This window comes from Aquarana catesbeiana, linkage group LG01 (assembly GCF_042186555.1).
Source record: "Aquarana catesbeiana isolate 2022-GZ linkage group LG01, ASM4218655v1, whole genome shotgun sequence".
Classification (NCBI taxonomy): domain Eukaryota; kingdom Metazoa; phylum Chordata; class Amphibia; order Anura; family Ranidae; genus Aquarana; species Aquarana catesbeiana.
Genome location: NC_133324.1, coordinates 63,135,729 through 63,155,312, shown reverse-complemented (window position 1 = coordinate 63,155,312; position 19,584 = coordinate 63,135,729). Strand labels below are relative to the sequence as shown.

The 19,584-nt window shown below is 41.3% G+C and overlaps 1 protein-coding gene across 3 annotated transcripts in view; it reads right to left on the bottom strand.

Moving 5' to 3' along the window:
* SKOR2 (SKI family transcriptional corepressor 2) overlaps positions 1-19,584 on the bottom strand; it is a 75,319-nt gene that overhangs the window by 15,232 nt on the left and 40,503 nt on the right. For 2 of the 3 annotated variants that reach the window (XM_073619366.1, XM_073619375.1), the window contains exons 4-6: positions 17,517-17,591; positions 9,352-9,417; positions 6,133-6,231 (exon numbers count right to left, since the gene is read on the bottom strand). In XM_073619366.1, the coding sequence (XP_073475467.1) occupies positions 6,133-6,231; positions 9,352-9,417; positions 17,517-17,591 (240 nt within the window). The remainder of the gene's footprint in view (positions 1-6,132; positions 6,232-9,351; positions 9,418-17,516; positions 17,592-19,584) is intronic. The other variant, XM_073619385.1, reaches the window with a different exon arrangement.

Here is a 19,584-nt window from a genome sequence, read left to right as displayed (position 1 = left end):
CACAGCTTCCTCTAGACCAGGAAGGACAGCTTCAGGACCACTTTGACAAATGTTAGGCTCCAAAACAGGTTATTGGGCCTAACAGCAGAGCTCCATCCAACCTCATCCCAGGGGAAGAGTGTGAGCACATGGCCTGTCCCAATATTTATATCCTCCTCCAGTATGCACCAGTGGCATAAACCTCCTACTGAATTGGCTGTAGAAAATATAAATATTCACAACTTAGTTTTGTTTGTGAAATCTCATACTATGACCAGTGTTAACAGTGACATCTACAGTTAACAGTGAGATATCACAAGCCAACTTAAAGAGGAACTGCAGTCTGCTCACATAATTTGTAAGAAAAACATCTTTGCCATTCTGATGCTTCCCTCCAACCACTTTGCATATTTTTTTATATATACTGCGATTCTGTACTTGCCAAATATGCTGCAGAGATCTCCCTCCATTGAGTCTGGCTGCAGCCATTTTAACTGTGGGCAGCTGAAGCTGCTGCCTGTTCACTTCCTGGATTTACACAGACACACACAGAGGCACACCTCCAGCTCTGCAGCTCTGATTGGGCCTCTTATGACTCACCCCCCTCTCTTCCTGACAAACTCTCACTAGAGTAAGAGAGAGAGCTGTGCATGATGTCATAAGCCTAGGCTTTTTTTTTCCAGACAAGAAACAGGAAGTAGGCTGTATAAAGTATTTACTGGCAGAAAGAAAAATGTTTTACTATCCAAAGTTAAGACAACAAGGGCAGAAGATTTAACAGATGGAAAGTTGAAACAATGACTGAAGGTTCGTTTTAAGCTTAGGGAAAAACCAAGTGAAAAACTGTACAATCAGTCTGAGCTAACTACAGCCCAGCTAAAAACTAAATTGACATAGTAGCTCCTGTTTAGGGCAAGGGGCTACACAATCATATGAAGCAAATCCCTTTTGAATTATTTCATTTGCACATGGATGGATAATAGAATTGAATCTTCATTAACTGTTTTAGTAAATCAGCCTCATTGAATTGTGTTTAAAAATTTTGGTTTGAGCTACTGAACTCCGTAGACAACAGTTTTTTTTCCAACAAAGCAGCTACTGTATAAGCAGGCAGATACCTATGCAAAAAGAAGCCCAAAGCTCCACCTGCTTGCCAGGTATGAGAATACCATTCATTTGCAATATTTTATATTTACGTGACTTAAAAAATGACCTATTTCATTTTAATCGTATGTATGTGGAAAGCATTATGCATTCATTTTATAGAAAAAAAAGGACAGTATTGCGGAAAGCTATGCAGTAGTCTGTATGATCTTTTCGATTATAAGCTCTAATGAGCAGAGCCCTCTGCTTCCTCCTGTACTGAATTGTATTGTAGTTGTACTGTCTACCCTCACATCATAGGCGTGCGCACAAGGTATGCCAGGTGTGCCTGGGCACACCCTAATCACCCTGTGCTGAGCAGATTCCCCCTGCTGCTTGGCTGCAGAGAAAGGGACTGGGGAATCTCTGTCCTCGGTCCCTTTCTCTGTCTCCAAAGTGAGACAATAGGAGTCTGTTTAGACCCCTGATATTTAACCAAAGCCCCTCAATGGAGCCCCTAAATTGTAAAAAAAAAGTAATAATTAAAAAAAAATGTAAAAAATAAGCTACTGCCACCAATCTCTGCCCTACTGACATTGTCCACTGCTCTACCAACACTGTCCATTTCCTTACTGTCCTATATATATATATACAGTATATACACACACGCATGTGTGTTTGAGCTTTGGGGTGCACACCCTAATGCAATAGGCTGCGCACGCCTATGCCTCACATTGTAAAGTGCTGCGCAAATCCTGTATAATTATTATTATTATACAGGATTTATATAGCACCAACAGTTTACGCAGCGCTTTACAATATAAAATGGAGACAATACAGTTATAATACAATAAAATACAAGAGGATTAAGGGGGGCCCTGCTCAGAAGAGCTTACAATCTAATAGGGTGGGGCAGGTGGTACAGAAGGTTGTAACTGTGGGGAATGAGCTGTTGGAAGTGGTAGGAGATTAGTTGGAGATGTGATAGGCTTTCCTGTAGAGATGAGCTTTCAGGGATCGACTGAAGGTAACCAGAGTAGGGGATAGCCGGACAGGTTGAGGTGGTGAGTTCCAGAGGATGTGAGATGCTCTGGAGAAATTCTGGAGATGAGCATGGGAGGAGGAGATGAGAGAGCTTGAGAGTAGGAGGTCTTGAGAAGAGCGGAGAGGACGGTTTGGGTGATATTTGGAGACAAGATTGGTGATGTAGCGGGGGGCAGAGTTGTGAATGGCTTTGTATGTTGTGGTTAGTATTTTGAAATGTAATTCGCTGGGTGATTGGGAGCCAGTGTAGGGATTGGAGGAGAGGGTTGGCAGACACTGAGCGGTTGGTAAGGTGGATGAGTCTGACAGCAGCATTCATGATAGACTGAAGAGGGAGAGGCAGGCCAATGAGAAGGGAGTTGCAATAGTCAAGGCGAGAGATAACGAGGGAGTGAATGAGGAGCTTGGTGGTTTCATTTGATAAAAAGGGCGTATAATAATAAAAATGATCATCAGTATGAAAATGCTGCATTCTGGGAGCTCAGAAACTCTCCCAACTAAGTGAGAGATGGAAGTATTCCCATGGCTGGAGTACAGTCTTTTCGGAAGGAGAGAGCCGGTATGTTTTGCACTTTCTGTGCTCGGTATATGGCGAGCTATAACACTGGAGGAATGACAAATGGACAGCTGGAAGAGAAAATGCCGGGGAAGAATGAAGAGGCATTCAACGATGAGGAATTATTAAAGAGCTGAGCGGCCGTCTCCCGTCTTAGTGTGCGTAGTTAATGTCAGGGGTGGGGGGGGGGGGGTGCACAGAGAGGCCTGGCCATAATGGAACTGGGAGGAGAGCTAAATGCACAATGGGCTACAACACGCTCATTAAACAGCCATCCTCCATCAGGGTTTTAACCAAGCTCATTGAGAGTTAAGACAGGAAGCGTCCAAAACGCACAGCGACTCCTCTAAAGTGAGGAAGCTCTGGGAAAGCACTCGTGGGACGTTCTTATAAATAAGATATAGGTCCTGATGGGAATGGCTTTCAGATCACTTATATAGATTCTCCATGAGCTGTAACTCTTTGCCTGCTGATCCCAGTTAGACACAAGACACCTGTCCTGTCTGTCTATATAGGCTGTACGATAGCCTTCAGCTAACAGCAGCACAATCTTATATAAAAAAAATAAAATGAGGAAATATTTTAAAACTCTGATACAAATTTCACCCTATTAACCAGCAAAGAGGACCTATTAAAAATGTTTGTTCTTAAAAATAAAAAACAGAGATCTCAGCTGCATGCATTTGGAACTATAGGAGGAAGCTGCGTGCCATACCAAAGCACCTGTTTTATGTAGTCTTACTCCAATCTGTGAAAGCTTTGCGGTATAGATAACATTTACACTATATTGTCAAATTATCCCCCTCTGGGGGAATCTAGGATGGAAAAGGACCTGGGGGTCCTAGTAGATGATAGGCTCAGCAATGGCATGCAATGCCAAGCTGCTGTTAACAAAGCAAACAGAATATTGGCATTAAAAAGGGGATCAAATCCAGAGATAAAATGATAATTCTCCCGCTCTACAAGACTCTGGTCCGGCCTCACCTGGAGTATGCTGTCTAGTTCTGGGCACAAGTCCTCAGGAGGGATGTACTGGAAATGGAGCGAGTACAAAGAAGGGCAACAAAGCTAATAAAGGGTCTGGAGGATATTAGTTATTAGGAAAGGTTGTGAGCACTGAACTTAGTCTCTCTGGAGAAGAGACGCTTGAGAGGGGATATGATTTCAATTTACAAATACCGTACTGGTGACCCCACAATAGGGATAAAACTTTTTCGCGGAAGGGAGTTTAACTGCTTGCCGACCGGCTCGCACCAATATACGTCGGCAGAAGGGCACGTACAAATTAACGTACCTGTCTGTTGCCCTTTAAGAAGCGGTTTGCAGACGCACGCGCGGCGCCGCGACCTCCGTGAGTTTGATCATGGGTCCCGCGGACTCGATGTCCGCGGGGATACCCGTGAACGTCTCACAGAGAGGAAGAAATGCTGATGTATACAAGCATTTCCCCATTCTGCCTAGTGACAGGACACTGATCACAGTTCCCTGTAATCGGGAGCGGTGATCAGTTTTGTGCCAGACATAGCCCCTCCCCCCCACAGTGAGAATCACTCCCTAGGACACACTTAACCCCTACAGCGGCACCTAGTGGTTAACCCCTTCACTGCCAGTCACATTTACACAGTAATCAATGCATTTTTAATTGCACTGATCGCTGTATAAATGTGAATGGTCCCAAAATCACGCCAAAAGTGTCCGATCTGTCCGCCATAATGTCGCAGATATGATAAAAATTGCTGATCGCCGCCATTACTAGTAAAAAAAAAAATTATTAATAAAAATGCCATAAAACTATCCCCTGTTTTGTAGACGCTATAACTTTTGTGCACACCAATCAATAAACGCTTATTGTGATTTTTTTTACCAAAATTATGTAGAAGAATATGTATTGGCCTAAACTAATAATAAAAAATAGGAAAAAATAATAAAGTTTAGGAAGATTGCATTTGCATGCAGACTACTCTAGATAATGCCCACTTGTGATTTTGAGCTTCCATGATGGAAGGATCTGAGATCCAAGGAATGGAAGGGGTGGTCCAGAGACCACCAACTAGAGAAATCTCTTGTAGGGTAACCTGGATACTGGGGGTTAGTTGGCCTCCATTTCTTATAGTGAACCTGTCATTAAAGGTCACACTTCGTCTGAGACTGGATCCCACACCCAACAAACCAGTCCTTCTAATAAAAATGATGGTCTGGCACATACTGTACAAAATTGAAGTCAGCAAGTTTTCTTGAAGTCAAAGAGTGGGCATCAAACAGTCTTGACATGTTCTGTGCATCTTTGCTTTTTCTTTGCCTATAACAAATGGCAGAAGGTCTGAAGTGTTTTATGAGTAAGCAAAGAAGTACGAAATATGTCAATTAAACTGCATGATGGCTTCAATTTTGGCCGGGACCTTTTTATATAATACAAAAACTTTATCTCCCAGCCTGGATCACATAATATATTTTCAGTAATTTTACATTTAGGTATCATTAGAAAAAATGAAAAATGTATGACAGTGGGAGCTGACCCTTTATAGCTGCCCATAGAAGCCTCGTTTTTCTTGGTTCAGCAAGCAGACTGAAAAAAAAAAGAACAGATTCCCCCATCCACACAAGTGAGGTGGATGGAGGAATCCTTCCGTCTGTGCCATTGTATTCTGGCAGCAGGACTCCTCCGCTACCAGAATACACTGACCAGCTGTTGCAGCCTATTGGCTGCAGCCAGCTGATCTACATAAATTTTCCAGCGTTCCCAGAGTCAGTACTTAGGACGACTTCTATCAAATCTTCTTTTTCCCATGCATTGGGGTTGTGCCCGCACTGCATGGATTAACCGCTCATTTTGTCCAGGGGCACACAGAAAGGCTATACTAACCCAATCCTTCAATCCTCCAAAGAAAAAGCCCTCCCCCACATCCAGCGGTGGACCGTTCCTGTCGTCCTCAAGTCCGCAGCCGGTCTATGGGCGTTATGATGACAGGAACAGTCCACCGCACAAGCCTGCTAGCGTGCGAGGGGGGGCTGGTCTTGCTCTTGGAGGATCGGTAGGTTAGGTAAGCATATCTCCGCTCTCCTCACCCCTAGACAAAAGTGAGCAGTTAACCCATGCAGTGCAAGCACAGCTCCACTGCATGGGAAAAAAAAAAGAATTCCTGAAATTCTTCTTATTCTGTTTTAAGTAAGTAACAAATTAAAGCTTAACTCCAACTGAAAACATTTTAAGCAGCTACAGCAACCTTTGAAAAAAAAGTTGATACCATATGAATAAAAGATGACTTTTGTAAGCACCCCCGGCAATGTTATATGGTATGTCTCAAACCCATAACTGCCACTTTTACTGGACAGCTTGGTCTGCATGTAAATGTGGACACAAAATAAATGTAAAATAAACAAAGGAATTCACCCACTGAATACCATCATTACGGGTATTTTTCCCAGAATACATTATTTTTCCCCTAGAACAAAGAACGTAATGCTCTTACTGAAAACTGGGAACGACGGACTGCCTTTTAGTACTTGGAATTCTTGCTCCAACCTTCTTCGTAGATCTATCTGTTCAAATAAAACTTTCTGGAGTTCTTCTGGAAAAGAGAGCGAAACAAAAGACCCGTCATTAGCAAGTCCTGACAGCCCCCCTCGGCACGGGGCTCTTAAATGCTCCCATTTATTATCAGAAGACAAAATATTTTATCGGCTTAAAAAACCCTTTTCATGGGTCCTGGCACAGAATTGACGCATAAATCCATGAATATAAATCAATGCAATATATTATTTTAAAGTATTATATTACCCGTGTCATGTATTGATTGATATGCATGCATTAATCTCAATTATATCCACCCAAGTTCTATATATTATTCATATGTTGCTTGTCAAGCGTAAAATATGGTTCAAAAGGCAGTTGCCTGCCTAACGTAGCCGCTAACCCTTTCAGCTGGGGGCTAGCCCTTGGTAAGCTGTGTTCTGCTGACAGATGGCTTTGGACCCTGGGGCAAGGAAGGAGTTAATGCAAGTATTTAAAAAGGCCTGCGTCACGAATAATGAAGGGCAAATAATGGACGCTAATGTGTTCAACCTTTAAGGGAGAAAGAGGATAAGAAACATTTCTGCCTGTTGTGGGTCTAGGACGTAAGTCTGACCTTGTATGAAACCTTTCCATGTCTCTTTACCTAATGAATGGCTTCTATGATTTGCATTTAATGGTCCATCTTGGAAAGTCTATTGGCCTATCAAAATTATTTCACAAGAGGTAAATTTTTGATATAGTCGTAAAACCAAAGCTTTTTGGGCAACTAACGCTTCTCCCTGTTGACTGTAGGTATCCTGATCTTCAACTGTGTAAGCCAATGAAGCCTTCATTTCTATTCTGGCCATTCCAATGTGAGAGGATATTTGTCATCCTTAAATGCTTGGGCAACACAGGTTAGTTATCTGCAAACAAAGTCTAAAAGCAATGTTGACCAATGAATAATAATTTTGTGAATTGTGCTTGGCTCGTGGTAGAGCAGAGAACATACATGGCCACACCCAACTTTGATCCTTCCAATGCTGACCAATATTTGGCCTTGATGGCTACTTCATAAGGATGTTTGGCCCAGAATAGGTTTTCATTTTGCCCACATAACATGTCTAGCTTGGTTTTAAGCTTGCAGTTTTCAGAAGCATTATTCTTTGGCGTCTGGTGCTATATTACATTTCCTATATGCTCATTTTGGCAAAGAAGCAAGAAGGAGAAGAATCATTCAAGTCAAGACTTGGCATTGTGGTGGTGACATTTGTTCCCCTCTGTCATTGCCTTTGACAAAAGATCTTTATGGCCAACCTTAGGGTAACCAAAGTCAAAGTAACATACTGTAGTTAACCAGCAGATAGGTATGCAGGCTAGATTCCCGTCACCCCGGTTTACAAATAAATTTAGACTCAAACACAAAAATTAGTGTTTATATAACTGGACAGGAGAGGAGAAAAGCAGTTCAGACAGGTGCTACTGATACCACTTTTTGGGGAGGGGTGGGGGGCAATTAGGTTCACAACAGGCTTTCTTAACTACCTGATTAGTTTTGCTCTGTAAAGTAATCCGGTGACTACCGGCAAGTAGATATATACTGACATCACTGTAGTAGTTACACCATATTTTCCATCAAAATATGTAGAGGTTACAGCAAACTTTTCTGTTTTATAAAGACCAGACAACTTGGGAACCTAAGCGTTGAGCACTCACTTCCTATTCAGAGCCAGTATTTGCATAATAAAAGATCATATGTTTTGGGGCTACCGAGGAAGAAATGGGGGGTTCTTGAAAAAAGCTGATCATATGTGTAGGGACTTGGATATGCCTACTACTGGTTCCCAAAGGCAGTCTACAAAATGTGCAATCTCTAGCGGTCTGCTTTAAAAGGAACCTTTAAAAGGAACCCATAGAAATATGGGAGCTGCCATTGAAGGTACAAGTTTCAAGGTCCTCATTTCCCAAAGGTCAATACTGCAGAGAGACAAACCCCATTCAAGATGCCTCTCAGGTCTGGTGCCACATGACGCTGTCAGGAGCGTGTGGCGACCCTGCTCCATCACAGCTGCTGGTCTCATTCCAGCATCCTGGTTTGACAGTGGCATTCTCCTTGTGTGTCTGTCCACCTGCAAGGTGATTGATGTAGCCAGTCTCTGGGTGGAGACCAAACCTGATTTAAGCCAACCAACTCTGCAGTCTCATGCTTGTGATATTGTGTTTGTTACATGTGCTCCAAGCTTGTTGTTTGTCTGCCCCATCTGGTAGTTTGGATTCCCTTGTTGACAACCTCAGACCGGATATTGAATACGCTCGGAACTCTGCCTGCCTGTTTGCTAAGTATTTGACCCTGAATATTCTGAACCTTGCCTGCCTTATACCTGGACTGTCGTTAAACCTCTCCGCCTCTCTGCCAACTACAAGTACCAGTTTGTAACACTTGTGATATTCGTTTATTAAACAAGAATTTTGATGGATCTTGGAGTGCAGCCATTTCTTCAGTGTTTACCAGTTTGCTGTGCTCAATTCGGTCCTGCCCCGGCATGGTAGCCAGGTATTATAGAAATGTGTATAAGTCCTGGGGGCAACTGAGTACAGGTAGGCCTGCTTGCCTTATGGGAAAGAGGACTGCTATAGCTGAAGAACACAGTAGCCAGTTATAGTGCCTGACCACCTGCGTTAGGAGTAAGCGAGACAGACACCTGAAATGGTAACCCTTATTCCAGGTCAGTATCTCATCAACCTTTGGAGGTTGTAGCTTCCAAAACAAGACAACAATTTCCATCTTTCTGTCTTGTCAGATTGTATTTAAGTTGCCAGAAAAGGTGGAGTGCCAGCACAAATGTTGAGGAACCATGAAGAGTTTATTTTCTCCTAAAATGTTGAAAGGACAAACAGCTCAATTGGAGAGTCTAACAGGCTTCATCAGGGCTTAAAATTGCTGGTAAAAATTTGGATTTGTTGTGGGCTTGATTGGGTTAACATTTATCAAGCCACTTTATGATCAGTTAATGGTGTCTGCTCCTAATATCGCCATGCACATTGCTTGGAAAGAAATGGAAGCGTTTTGCACATGGCCCCTCTGCAATCTATGTCCAGCATTGGAGCTTACATTAGCTCACAATCGTCTTCTTCATCAGCCAATATACATAAAAAAAACTGAATTGTGACATTGCCAGTCCAGGCAGTCTATTACCTTTTCCCATAGTTCCAACGTCCTTCTTCAGGGACTGGGATGTGCCATTCTCTTGACTAGCTTCTGCTGGAGAAACAAAAAAAAAAAAAACAGAGGAAAACAATAATTTAATGACTTTGTTGACTTGGAATTCCATCATTTACTATGTTTCTCCTCCCTAGTCCGATTTTATGGTTGTGGAGTAATTGCCTTTTTCAAGATTAAAACGGTTTCATGGGTAGTGAAGTGACTACATAAATTTCCATTTAAGGGCCTATTCAGTAAGATACGTAGCCAAAGGCGGGAGTTAGGTGTCGTTTCCCGCTCGATGGATTAACCACTCTTTTTGTCTTGGTGTCGTTTTGCTTGTTTACTGGTGGCTGTAACAAAGATATCGAGGTATGTTGTGTGCGATGGAGATCCAATGTTTTTTTTTATGCTGCATTTTTATTAGCTTAATTCTGTCTTTAATGCCAACATTTCAACAAGTTATTAAAATATAGACAAGGAAGGATCGGCGAGGCAACTGTTTGCCGGTGACCCACTGAGAAGATGATGCAAAAGTTAATTAAACGCTTTATGGGGCAGATATCCCACTATCAAGTCCTTTTTAAAATTTTGTTGCCTTTCTGTATTGTTTTTATGTTTATACAAACCTACAGCATGCAATATGGGAATGGTGAAAGTGTTGTTATTTGAAGAATATTAACACAGGAGATGCACTAATGGCTGTATTTATTTTTTATATTTCCCATGGGTAAAGAGATGTTGAGGCATTTTAGCCAACGTATCCCAGTGAATACTTGAGTGGTAAAAGACTAGAATGGGAATTTAATAACATTATGCTGTTCTGTTATTTTGGAATATTATAAATTTGTTACAGAATTGGATTTAGTGAACAAGCCAAGAATGAACACAGGGTAGATTTGCTACCGTATAGAACAATGTGCAAATGTCAAGAGCCGCAAATAACTGGAACATCCATGTAATGGCGACTTACCAATATGTGCAAAATTCCACAGCCTGCTTAAAATGAAATCCACTCAATGAGGATTTTGTTTTTTTTTAATCAGCAGATAGTGTTTAATAACTGCTAATAATAATAATTTTAATTGCCAACAATAATCTTTACAATGCAAAAATCCAATAATCTAGGTGCTTTTGATTTTGTACGGAAGAGCCCTGGGGTCATCCAAAAATGTATTAAACAAAATTCTGAGTTTAAATGTCAGAATTCTGAGATAGGACGGCCCCAAGTTTTACTCTCACGACTTTGAAACTCAGAATTCTGACTTTTAATCTCGGAACTCAGACTTTTAAACTCAGAATTTTGTTTCATAAATTTTAGGATGGCCCTAGGGCTTTTCTGCGATTTTGCAACCATCACCGTCAATCTTTTTCAAAATGCATCACCACTTTTTAAAAAATTGTCTGTTCGCGTATTTTGAGTTTACATGTCTCGTATTGCATTGCGATAAATTGCTATTTTACTTTGCTTTATATGATATTTATTAAGAAGAGCTGCGGCATTGCAATAAAATATACATATATAAATATTTGTATTATGCAAGCTATAATTGAAACTAAAAATGAAAGAAAGAAAAAATCTACAAAACAGCAAATACGTATTATTCTGTCACACTCCTCAGTTAGTGTTGATGAGAACAGAAAGGCATTTTTTTTTTTTTTGGAAGATGAAGTGTTTTTTTTTAGACCTGAAAAGTGTCAAAATATTTTTTTTTGGTTAATTGAGGTGTTTTTTAGACCCCCCAAAAGAGGGTCAAAATAGCAAATTAAAAAAACTGTAAATAGACAGTATCAATTGTTTGCTTTCTTTCTGTTTTATTATATAAATGTTGTTTGAAGATGTAAAATTTTAAGAAACATCAAATAACTGTAAAATACATCTCTTTACATTTTTCAAAGTGCTATTTTTACACCTTTTTCACACTGAAAACGCCTCAACCAAAAAAAAAATCAAACTTCACCCGAAAACAAACAAAAGAACACTCAGTTGGGGCTTCCTATGCTATTTGGGTGACAATAGTTTGGGTCACAACACAAATGACCACCAAAATCCACCCCCCCCCCCCCACCCATTGACTTCAATGTCATTTAAAATTTGAGTTTGCCGAATTTTTCGTTTGTCACAAGTGGAATTAAATGTTGTCACCCAGTCGCAAGGAGGTTAATTTACTAAAGCTGGAGAGTACAAAGTCTGGTGCAGCTCTGCATAGAAACCAATCAGCTTCCAGGTTTTTTTTTTGCCAACGCTAAATTGAACAAGCTGAAGTTAGAAGCTGATTGGCTACCGTGCACAGCTGCACCACATTTTGCACACCAGTTTTAGTAAATCAACCCCAAAGGGCTTTTTCGATGAATTGGAGACTATGAAATAAATGGTTTCATGGCTACAAATGGCTACACAGGGAACAAGACTACAATTGGCCATTGGAAGCTTGCTGTGATAAATGCCATGCTGACATTGCTGGAGTACACTCATGCATTCATGTAGACTGCAAAAAGTATGCAGGAGATTAGCAGCACTGAGATGCAACAAAGAATTAGGGGCTTGTACAAATGAGCCTGTGCGTGTTATGTTCCTTATAACACATGCCTTCTAGTTTCTCAATGTTTTCTTTTTTTTCTAACTTTATTGAATGTTAAACATGTCAAAAATTACATTTCATTTAACTCTATGCATTGTACTGAGGTTTGTTGACATATGATGATGTGCCGTGCATTGTGTAAATATGCTGCTTTTTACACAATGCACAACACCGCACATGTATGGTGTGAACAGGCCACATAGAAAACAACCGTATTCTACATGTCATTATGTTGAGACTGCACTGATCAATGCTAATAAAAAAAGTTTGGCTCCTTCGACATAATAGGGGCCTTCATTATTTTGCTCTTATAAGCAGCACAACCCCCAAAGGATGGAGTGGACTGGAGGAGACGGGGTGGGCAAAACACAACATTTTTAATGGTGTCAAGGAAAGGCTGCAAGGAAAGGTTTAAAGCCCAATTCTAGGAAACATGAAAATTCCCCCTTTGCAGTGCCAGAGTAAAGCCTCGTACACACGATCGCATTTTCGTCCAGGAATTGTGTGATGACAGACTGTTTGGCCTAAAATCCGACCGTTAGTACGCTCCACCAGACAATTGTTGTCCAACTTTCCGCCAACAAATGTTGGATGGCAGGCTAGTAAATTTTCGGCGGACAACGGTCTGTTGTCAGAATTTCCTATCGTGTGTACACAAGTTCGTCACACAAAAGTCCAAAGTACAAACACGCATGCTCGGAATCAATGCTCACCAAACACGACATTAGCAGAAGATGCCCAAAGGGTGGCGCTCAAGAGCTGAAATTCCTCGTAGTACGTCACTACGTTCGTGTTTGTTTGCCGACAATTGTGTACCGTATGTATGCAAGACAAGTTCATGGCCAACGCCCTTCGGACAAAAGTATGACGCTTTGTTAGCCAACAATCCGATCGTGTGTATGAGGCTTTAGGCTTAATGTACACGGGACGTCTTAAAACCTCTCCTGAATGATTTTCTTGCTTCTTGACAGATAGTAACCGAGATCTGTTTTGCTGTGTTTACATGCCGCCTTTAGCCGCGTTTGCGTTTAGAGGCGTTTTTTTTTAAATAGTCAAAAATGTATCTCCATTAAAAACACAACTAAATGCGAGTTACCGTGTTTACAAGCTGTTACAGGCATTTGATGTTCAAATGCCTCTGAACATCCATCCTGAAGGCATTATTTTGCTTTCCAAAAAATGCTTCTAAAGTCAACTGCCTAGAAACGACTACAAATGACCCTGTGTACATGTACTGATAAGAGGAGAGTTCAGGGGCAGCCGAAAAAAACGCCCAACTGCTCGCAAACATCCGTTTACCAGCAGCAGTGTACATAAAGCCTTAACATCTTTGTTTAGGTCTAGGGAGCATAGAAAAAAAAAATTTCCTGCAGTGTCTTCTCCAATAATGCTCCAGTTGTCTAAGATCCTGACATCATCAAGTCTTGCATTGGACCTGACGATGCCGAGGGACAGTCTACTGCTGGAACATGGGGGAGTGTCATCTGTCAGGGGAGTAGACATGTCCAGGGGAGTGGACATGTGCCTTGTAGAGTGTGCAAGGTCTATGATAATAGGTTTTTGCACCCATGGTCAGAGTGCATGTTGTTTTGGCTTTCCAAGCGAAGAATAATTAAAAGGAACCTTAATAAGTTTTAACAGTTTTTAAAGTCTGGCCTAAAAGCAGACACCACAAGATGCCTGCTATTACTTTTATTAGGCAGGAACATCCCAGCTTGATTTAGTTCCACTTTTTGATTGGGGTCTGACTCTTGTTGATCGCACAGCTGGCCCGAACAATAGCCATTCCGCTGGCCAGTAAGGGCACTCGTGCGTACTCGCTTCCAGAGTGCCAAGCCCCGCTACTGCGCCCATTTACACAAACAGCGGGATATGGTGCCCTCCCGCGCTCCTTGGTCACTGGAGTTGATTGACAGGAGAGGAAGCCAATCGCTCCCGCTGCTATCAATCTGCCCTTTGAGGAGGGACAGAATGGGAGAGCCGCTGCTCTCCTGCACTTTGCTGGATCAGGCCCAGGTAAGAAAATGTGGGGGGGGGGGGCTTGGGGATTCCTGCAGCAGAGAAGGTGTTTTTTACCTTAAAACGGTAGTAAACCGCATCCAAAAAAAAAGTGAAGAAAAATTAGGCCTGGGTTTAAGGCCGGGTTCACATATGTGCAAATTGGATGCGGTGTTCAGTGCATCCAATTTGCATGACAGGCGAGTGTGACTGGGTCTCAATAGAGCCAGTTCACACAGGTCCGGGGCAACAGTGGTGTGGATCGCAAAAGGGTCCTGTGCGTTTTTGGGCCCGGTTCAGGTGTGAATTCAGGCACAAATTCAGACCTGAATCGTACCTGAACCAGTGAACAGAAACACATAGGCCGCACATATGTGAACCCGGCCTGAGTAATAATGTCCTAGTATGCATCGTATACCAAATATAGTCGCTGTTTACAGCACGGCTGTGAAGAAACAGCACGGGTGTGAGCTGGTGACATCATCAGCTGCATCTAAAGTAGATATCTCCTAAACGGCGCACATTTAGGAGATATTTACAGTATCTATAGGTAAGCCTTATTATAGGTTTACCTATAGGTAAAAATCATACATGGGAGTTTACTCCCACTTTAAACAAAATATTAGCCACATAGTAGCAGCATTGTTTTCAGTTAATCGGTTGATTCATCCGGGTTGAATTACTAAAGTCAAATAGGCTGTTCACTTTGCAAGGGAATTTGCACTTTGCAGGGGAAGTTTCCCCAGAGCTTAATGAAAGAGATGAAGCTCTGCTGACTTCAATAATCCAATCACATGCAAGTAAAAAATGCTGTTTTATCTTCCTTGCATGTGATTGAGTTTTTTTGCCAAGTGAGTTTTCATTGAATTCAATAAACTAAGGGAAAATTCCCTTTGCAAAGTGAAAACCCCCTTGTAAAGTAAAAAGCCTATTTGCCTTTTGTAAATCAACTCCATACAGGCTGACTTACCAAATGAGTAAAGCATGACTTTGCCTGTGTCCACCAAGCAATGGTGAACCATGCAAGCAAAGGTATTGGAATGTAATGCCGCGTACACACGATCGCCTATTCCGACAACAAAATCCATGTTTTTTTTCCGACGGATGTTGGCTCAAACTTGCATACACACAGTCACACAAATGTTGTCGAAAATTCAGATCGCCAAGAACGCGGTGACGTACTACACGTACGACGTGCCGAGAAAAACAGAGCATGCGTGGAATTTTGTACATTGGAATTGTCTACATGCGCTCGGAATTTCCGACAACGGATTTTGTTGTCGGAAAATTTGAGATCCAGCTCTCAAGTTTTGTTTGTCGGAAATTCTGACGGAAAATGTCCGATGGAGCCTACACAGGGTCGGAATTTCCGACAAGCTCCCATCGAACATTTGTTGTTGGAAATTCCGACCATGTGTACGTGGCCTAACAGTGTTTTATTTCATGCCAGTGAAATGAGATTTTGGATGTGATGGTCAACTAAAGTCTGAGGGGTTCAATACTAAAGGTCTGGCCAGTGGTCTCTGGTGCCGCTTGTGTGTAATCAATACCAGTGAAATGAGATGTAGAATGTGGTAGTACACTAAGATCTGAGAGGTTTGATTCTAAAGGACTGGCCAGTGGTCTCTGGAGCAGCTTGGGGTGTCCATCCAGAAAAGAAAAAAGGCAGGCCATAATCAGCGGGTAGAAGGCTAGCCCCTAGTCCCCTCCTAAAGCCCCTGTCTTGGATGGGTCTGTCAAAGATCTGACAAGTTCAATCTTAAAGGACTGGCCAGTGGTCTCTGGTACAGCTTGGGGTGTCCACCGGAAAATAAAAAAAGGAAGGCGGGAGAGCCCTTATAATGTGAGGTAACTGTCTCAAAATAATAATTGGCTCAAATGATTCATCAATAGGAAAAAAGAAAAATCAGAAAATAACTTAGAACTGTTGAGGCTGCAGTCACCCTATGGGGTGGGAGCACACAACTTTTCAAATACACAGGTGGAGAAAACCAAATGACCACATGAAGAATAAGGGTGGTCACTCTCGATGCCATGAGGGTCCCAGTCCTGGATCACCTGAGGGGTTCTCAGGCGATTTGTGAAATTTGTGAGTTAAAAGAGGTTTTAAAAAATCCCATTGGCGAACCAGTCGGCAGAGGTGGCCATTGTCATATGTCTAGGGATAGGTTGGAGTCACCTGGCTCATTAAACCAGATGCTGCCAATTGGACCACAGAAGAGATTTTGTTAGATCTTTTTAACTCACTGATTACCTAATCCCCGTGAATCCTCCCCCCAATGTGGATTTAAGCAAATGAGCAATGTGGACCTATGTAGGGTATCAACGAAATTCAAGAACTAAAGATTAAGGGGCACATCTTTGCGACAAAAATAACAATGGCCATTTTATTAATACGACTTGCATTGCTGGCATTTAATTCGGAAATAAGATGTAAACCAGATGCCAGCATAAATGTGTCAGCATATGCTTGGCGACCTTTGGTTGAATCTACTGTTCGACCCTTTATAAATTGACAAAAATCAATTCAGTGTAATTTTACCCCCAACATTTGCATACAACTATACATCACATTACACTGTTCATGGTGATGGACCTTTCCCAGATGGGTGGCACTTTGCAAATGAATCAGCTTCACCTTCCATTGTACACCCCTTCATAAGCACATAAGCACGTGTCCTCTGACCCCAGGTAGTGGTAGAGTATGGCTCTACCCTGAGTCATTTCCTGAGTTCTGTGCCCCCATCGCTGTTCCTGAACAGAACGCCGCCAATCCTTCCCTCTCTCTCTCTCTCTCCCCTCTGCCCCTCTCAGCCTCCTTCTCTGCTGCTTGCTCTCTCTGTCTCATTTGACAGGCAAATTTGCAGACATTGCCTCAGGATAACAACCTCGTTTGACAGTCAATTAACCGTGAATAGTCAAAGCCAAGGCAGTTTGCATTACATAAATGGAAAATTAGATTCTCCATTCCCAAGAAAGCAAAAAAAAAAAAAAGAAAAAAGAAAAAAAAAACCTCTCCTTAAGACACTGCAATAGACAACTTAGTATCAAAACTTCTAATCACGTCCTTCCCAAAGCCCTCGGAGACGTTCGGCAATCAGCGAAAAGGTGGTTTCATTTAATTTGTATAATGTAATTTTTGTAAATGTATTATACATTTTGTGTAGAGATCATTATCATGGAGATAATATAAATGTTGGGAGCGACGCCATAAAATACCTTTAATGTCTTTCTGACAGATATAAAAGCAAAATAAGCTGTGATCCTTTTAAATGGAAGGTTTGCAAGGAAACATTTCAATTATTGTCGTGGCAAGGATTTTTTTTTTTTCTTTCACAGGCTGCCTCATTGTATATATTTCCGAAATCCCTTTTGATGCTGCCTCGGCAATTAATAATCCGCTTGCTATTAGCTTGGCAGTGATATTTTATTTTTATTTATTTTAAATTTGTTTGTTTTTTTCTCGGTGTCCTATCAACTCCAAGTGCCTTTTATTATGGCGCATAGCACAAACATACAGAACACGATTGGCTTAACTCCACAAAGGTGGACAGAAGATGTTATCAGAATGGAACCTACCTGGTATCTCTCGCCAAAATTCGCCGGCGGACGTGTCCGAATCTGTGATGTAGAAATGCATTTCTTTACTTTTATCTGCAATGAGATAAATTGATTTTAGCCCAGTGTACAGAATAAAATGCATCTTTACTAGTTTCTATCAACCTACTTTGTCTACAAGTGCCACAAGGTCAAAGAGCACATTAAAGAATTATGCCAGACTTGTATAAAAATGATACATTTTGTTTCATTGGTACCATTTATGAGTTGGCTGTTGTTTCAAATTAATGGACAACTGCAAGACCAATTTTAGGGCCCCTCATTCAACTGGTTCTCAAAGACAGTATTCACTGAAATTTTGGTAAAATTTTGGTACTGTTTATATGTTGGTTATTGTTTCATTTGAATGGACAATAAAATTAGCAGGCTACATAGAAAACATTGTTTTTTAAAGCCTCTTTTTTTTTCCCATCAATTTCCATGCTTGAAATGATTGAATTTAAAAAAACAAAAACGATTAAACGATTAAAGAACATATGCTACAATCCTATAGAAAATGACCAAAACACTTCCAAAAGATCCAAGGGCTTTCTTGATTTCACCCAAAAGTTTACTAATAAGATTTCATTCAATTTTTCTAATATTTTTTATTAGGAATATGACTTTTTAGGTATAAGTAAAGGATTATTTCGAATTGTGTCAGAGCACCCTAATATGGATCCATATTATAATGTCTTTTGAGCTATGCTAAAAGCATTTTTGGGACTGCGTTGAAATGTGTCAGAACACTCTAATGCCTATTGAGCTATTCCAATGGTCTTTTTGGACTGCATGCATACCCAGGTATTTGAAAACTTGGTGGTTGATTTACCAAATTCAAATAGGCTTTTCACTTTGCAAGAGCTTAGTGAATGTGGTGAAGCTCTGCTGACCTTCATCGTCCAATTACATCCAACCAAAAATTCAGTTTTATTTATTTATTTTGAATTTCCCTTGCACGTGATTGGGTATTCTTTGCAAAGTGAGTATTCACCTTATTCACTAAGCTCTGGAGCACATTCCTTTGCAAAGTGCAACTTCCCTTGCAAAGTGAACATCTTTTTTTGCCTTTAGTAACTCAACCTCTTGATCTCTAAGGGGCAGTATCATAATTGAGCTCACAGTACCCTTCACTATAGGGTTTGTGGTATTTTAGGGTATTCAGTATAGGGTTTGTGACCAAAAACCTAAGCTTTTATGTGAGAAGCACCAGAGGGATCAAGTGAGAAGTGAGGGATCAGAGCGACCAAGTGAGAAGTGAGGGATCAGAGCGATCAAGTGAGAAGTGAGGGATCAGAGCGATCAAGTGAGAAGTGAGGGATCAGAGCGATCAAGTGAGAAGTAAGGGATCAGAGCGATCAAGTGAGAAGTGAGGGATCAGAGCGATCAAGTGAGAAGTGAGGGATCAGAGCGATCAAGTGAGAAGTGAGGGTTCAGAGAGATCAAGTGAGAAGTGTGATTTTAGACTTAGGACATAATCTGCTTTTAAAGGCATAGTTAAAAGGTAACAGTTGAAAATGTAGGAAGGAACATGACCCTCCTGCATAGACATCAAGGGGCTGATTTAATAAAGGCAAATAAACAGTTGCACTCTGCAAGTGCAGTTGCTCCAGAGCTTAGTAAATGAGGTAAAGCTTCACTTTGCAAAGAATACCCAATCACGTGCAAGGAAAATAAAAAGAACTGAATTTTTGCTTGCACGTGATTGGATGATGCAAGTCAGCAGAGCTTCTGCTCATTTACTAGGCTCTGGAGCAACTGCTCTTGCAGAATGCAACTGCACTTTGCAAAGTGCACAGTCTATTTTACTTTAGTAAATCAAACCCCAAGTCTTACCAGCAGTCCTGTTCGAGAGGTCCTATTAGATTGACTCCACTCAAATGGGAATGGCCATAGATGGATCAAAATTCGGCTTCTCTCTGCGGAACTGGCCACATTTAAATCCATCTATGGCTAGTTTAAGAAATAGTGAATACTCATGCACTTACATTTTTCTGGAAAATCTTTTGTAAACACTCGGGTGTCACTTCATTTCTCTCCCTAAGCACTA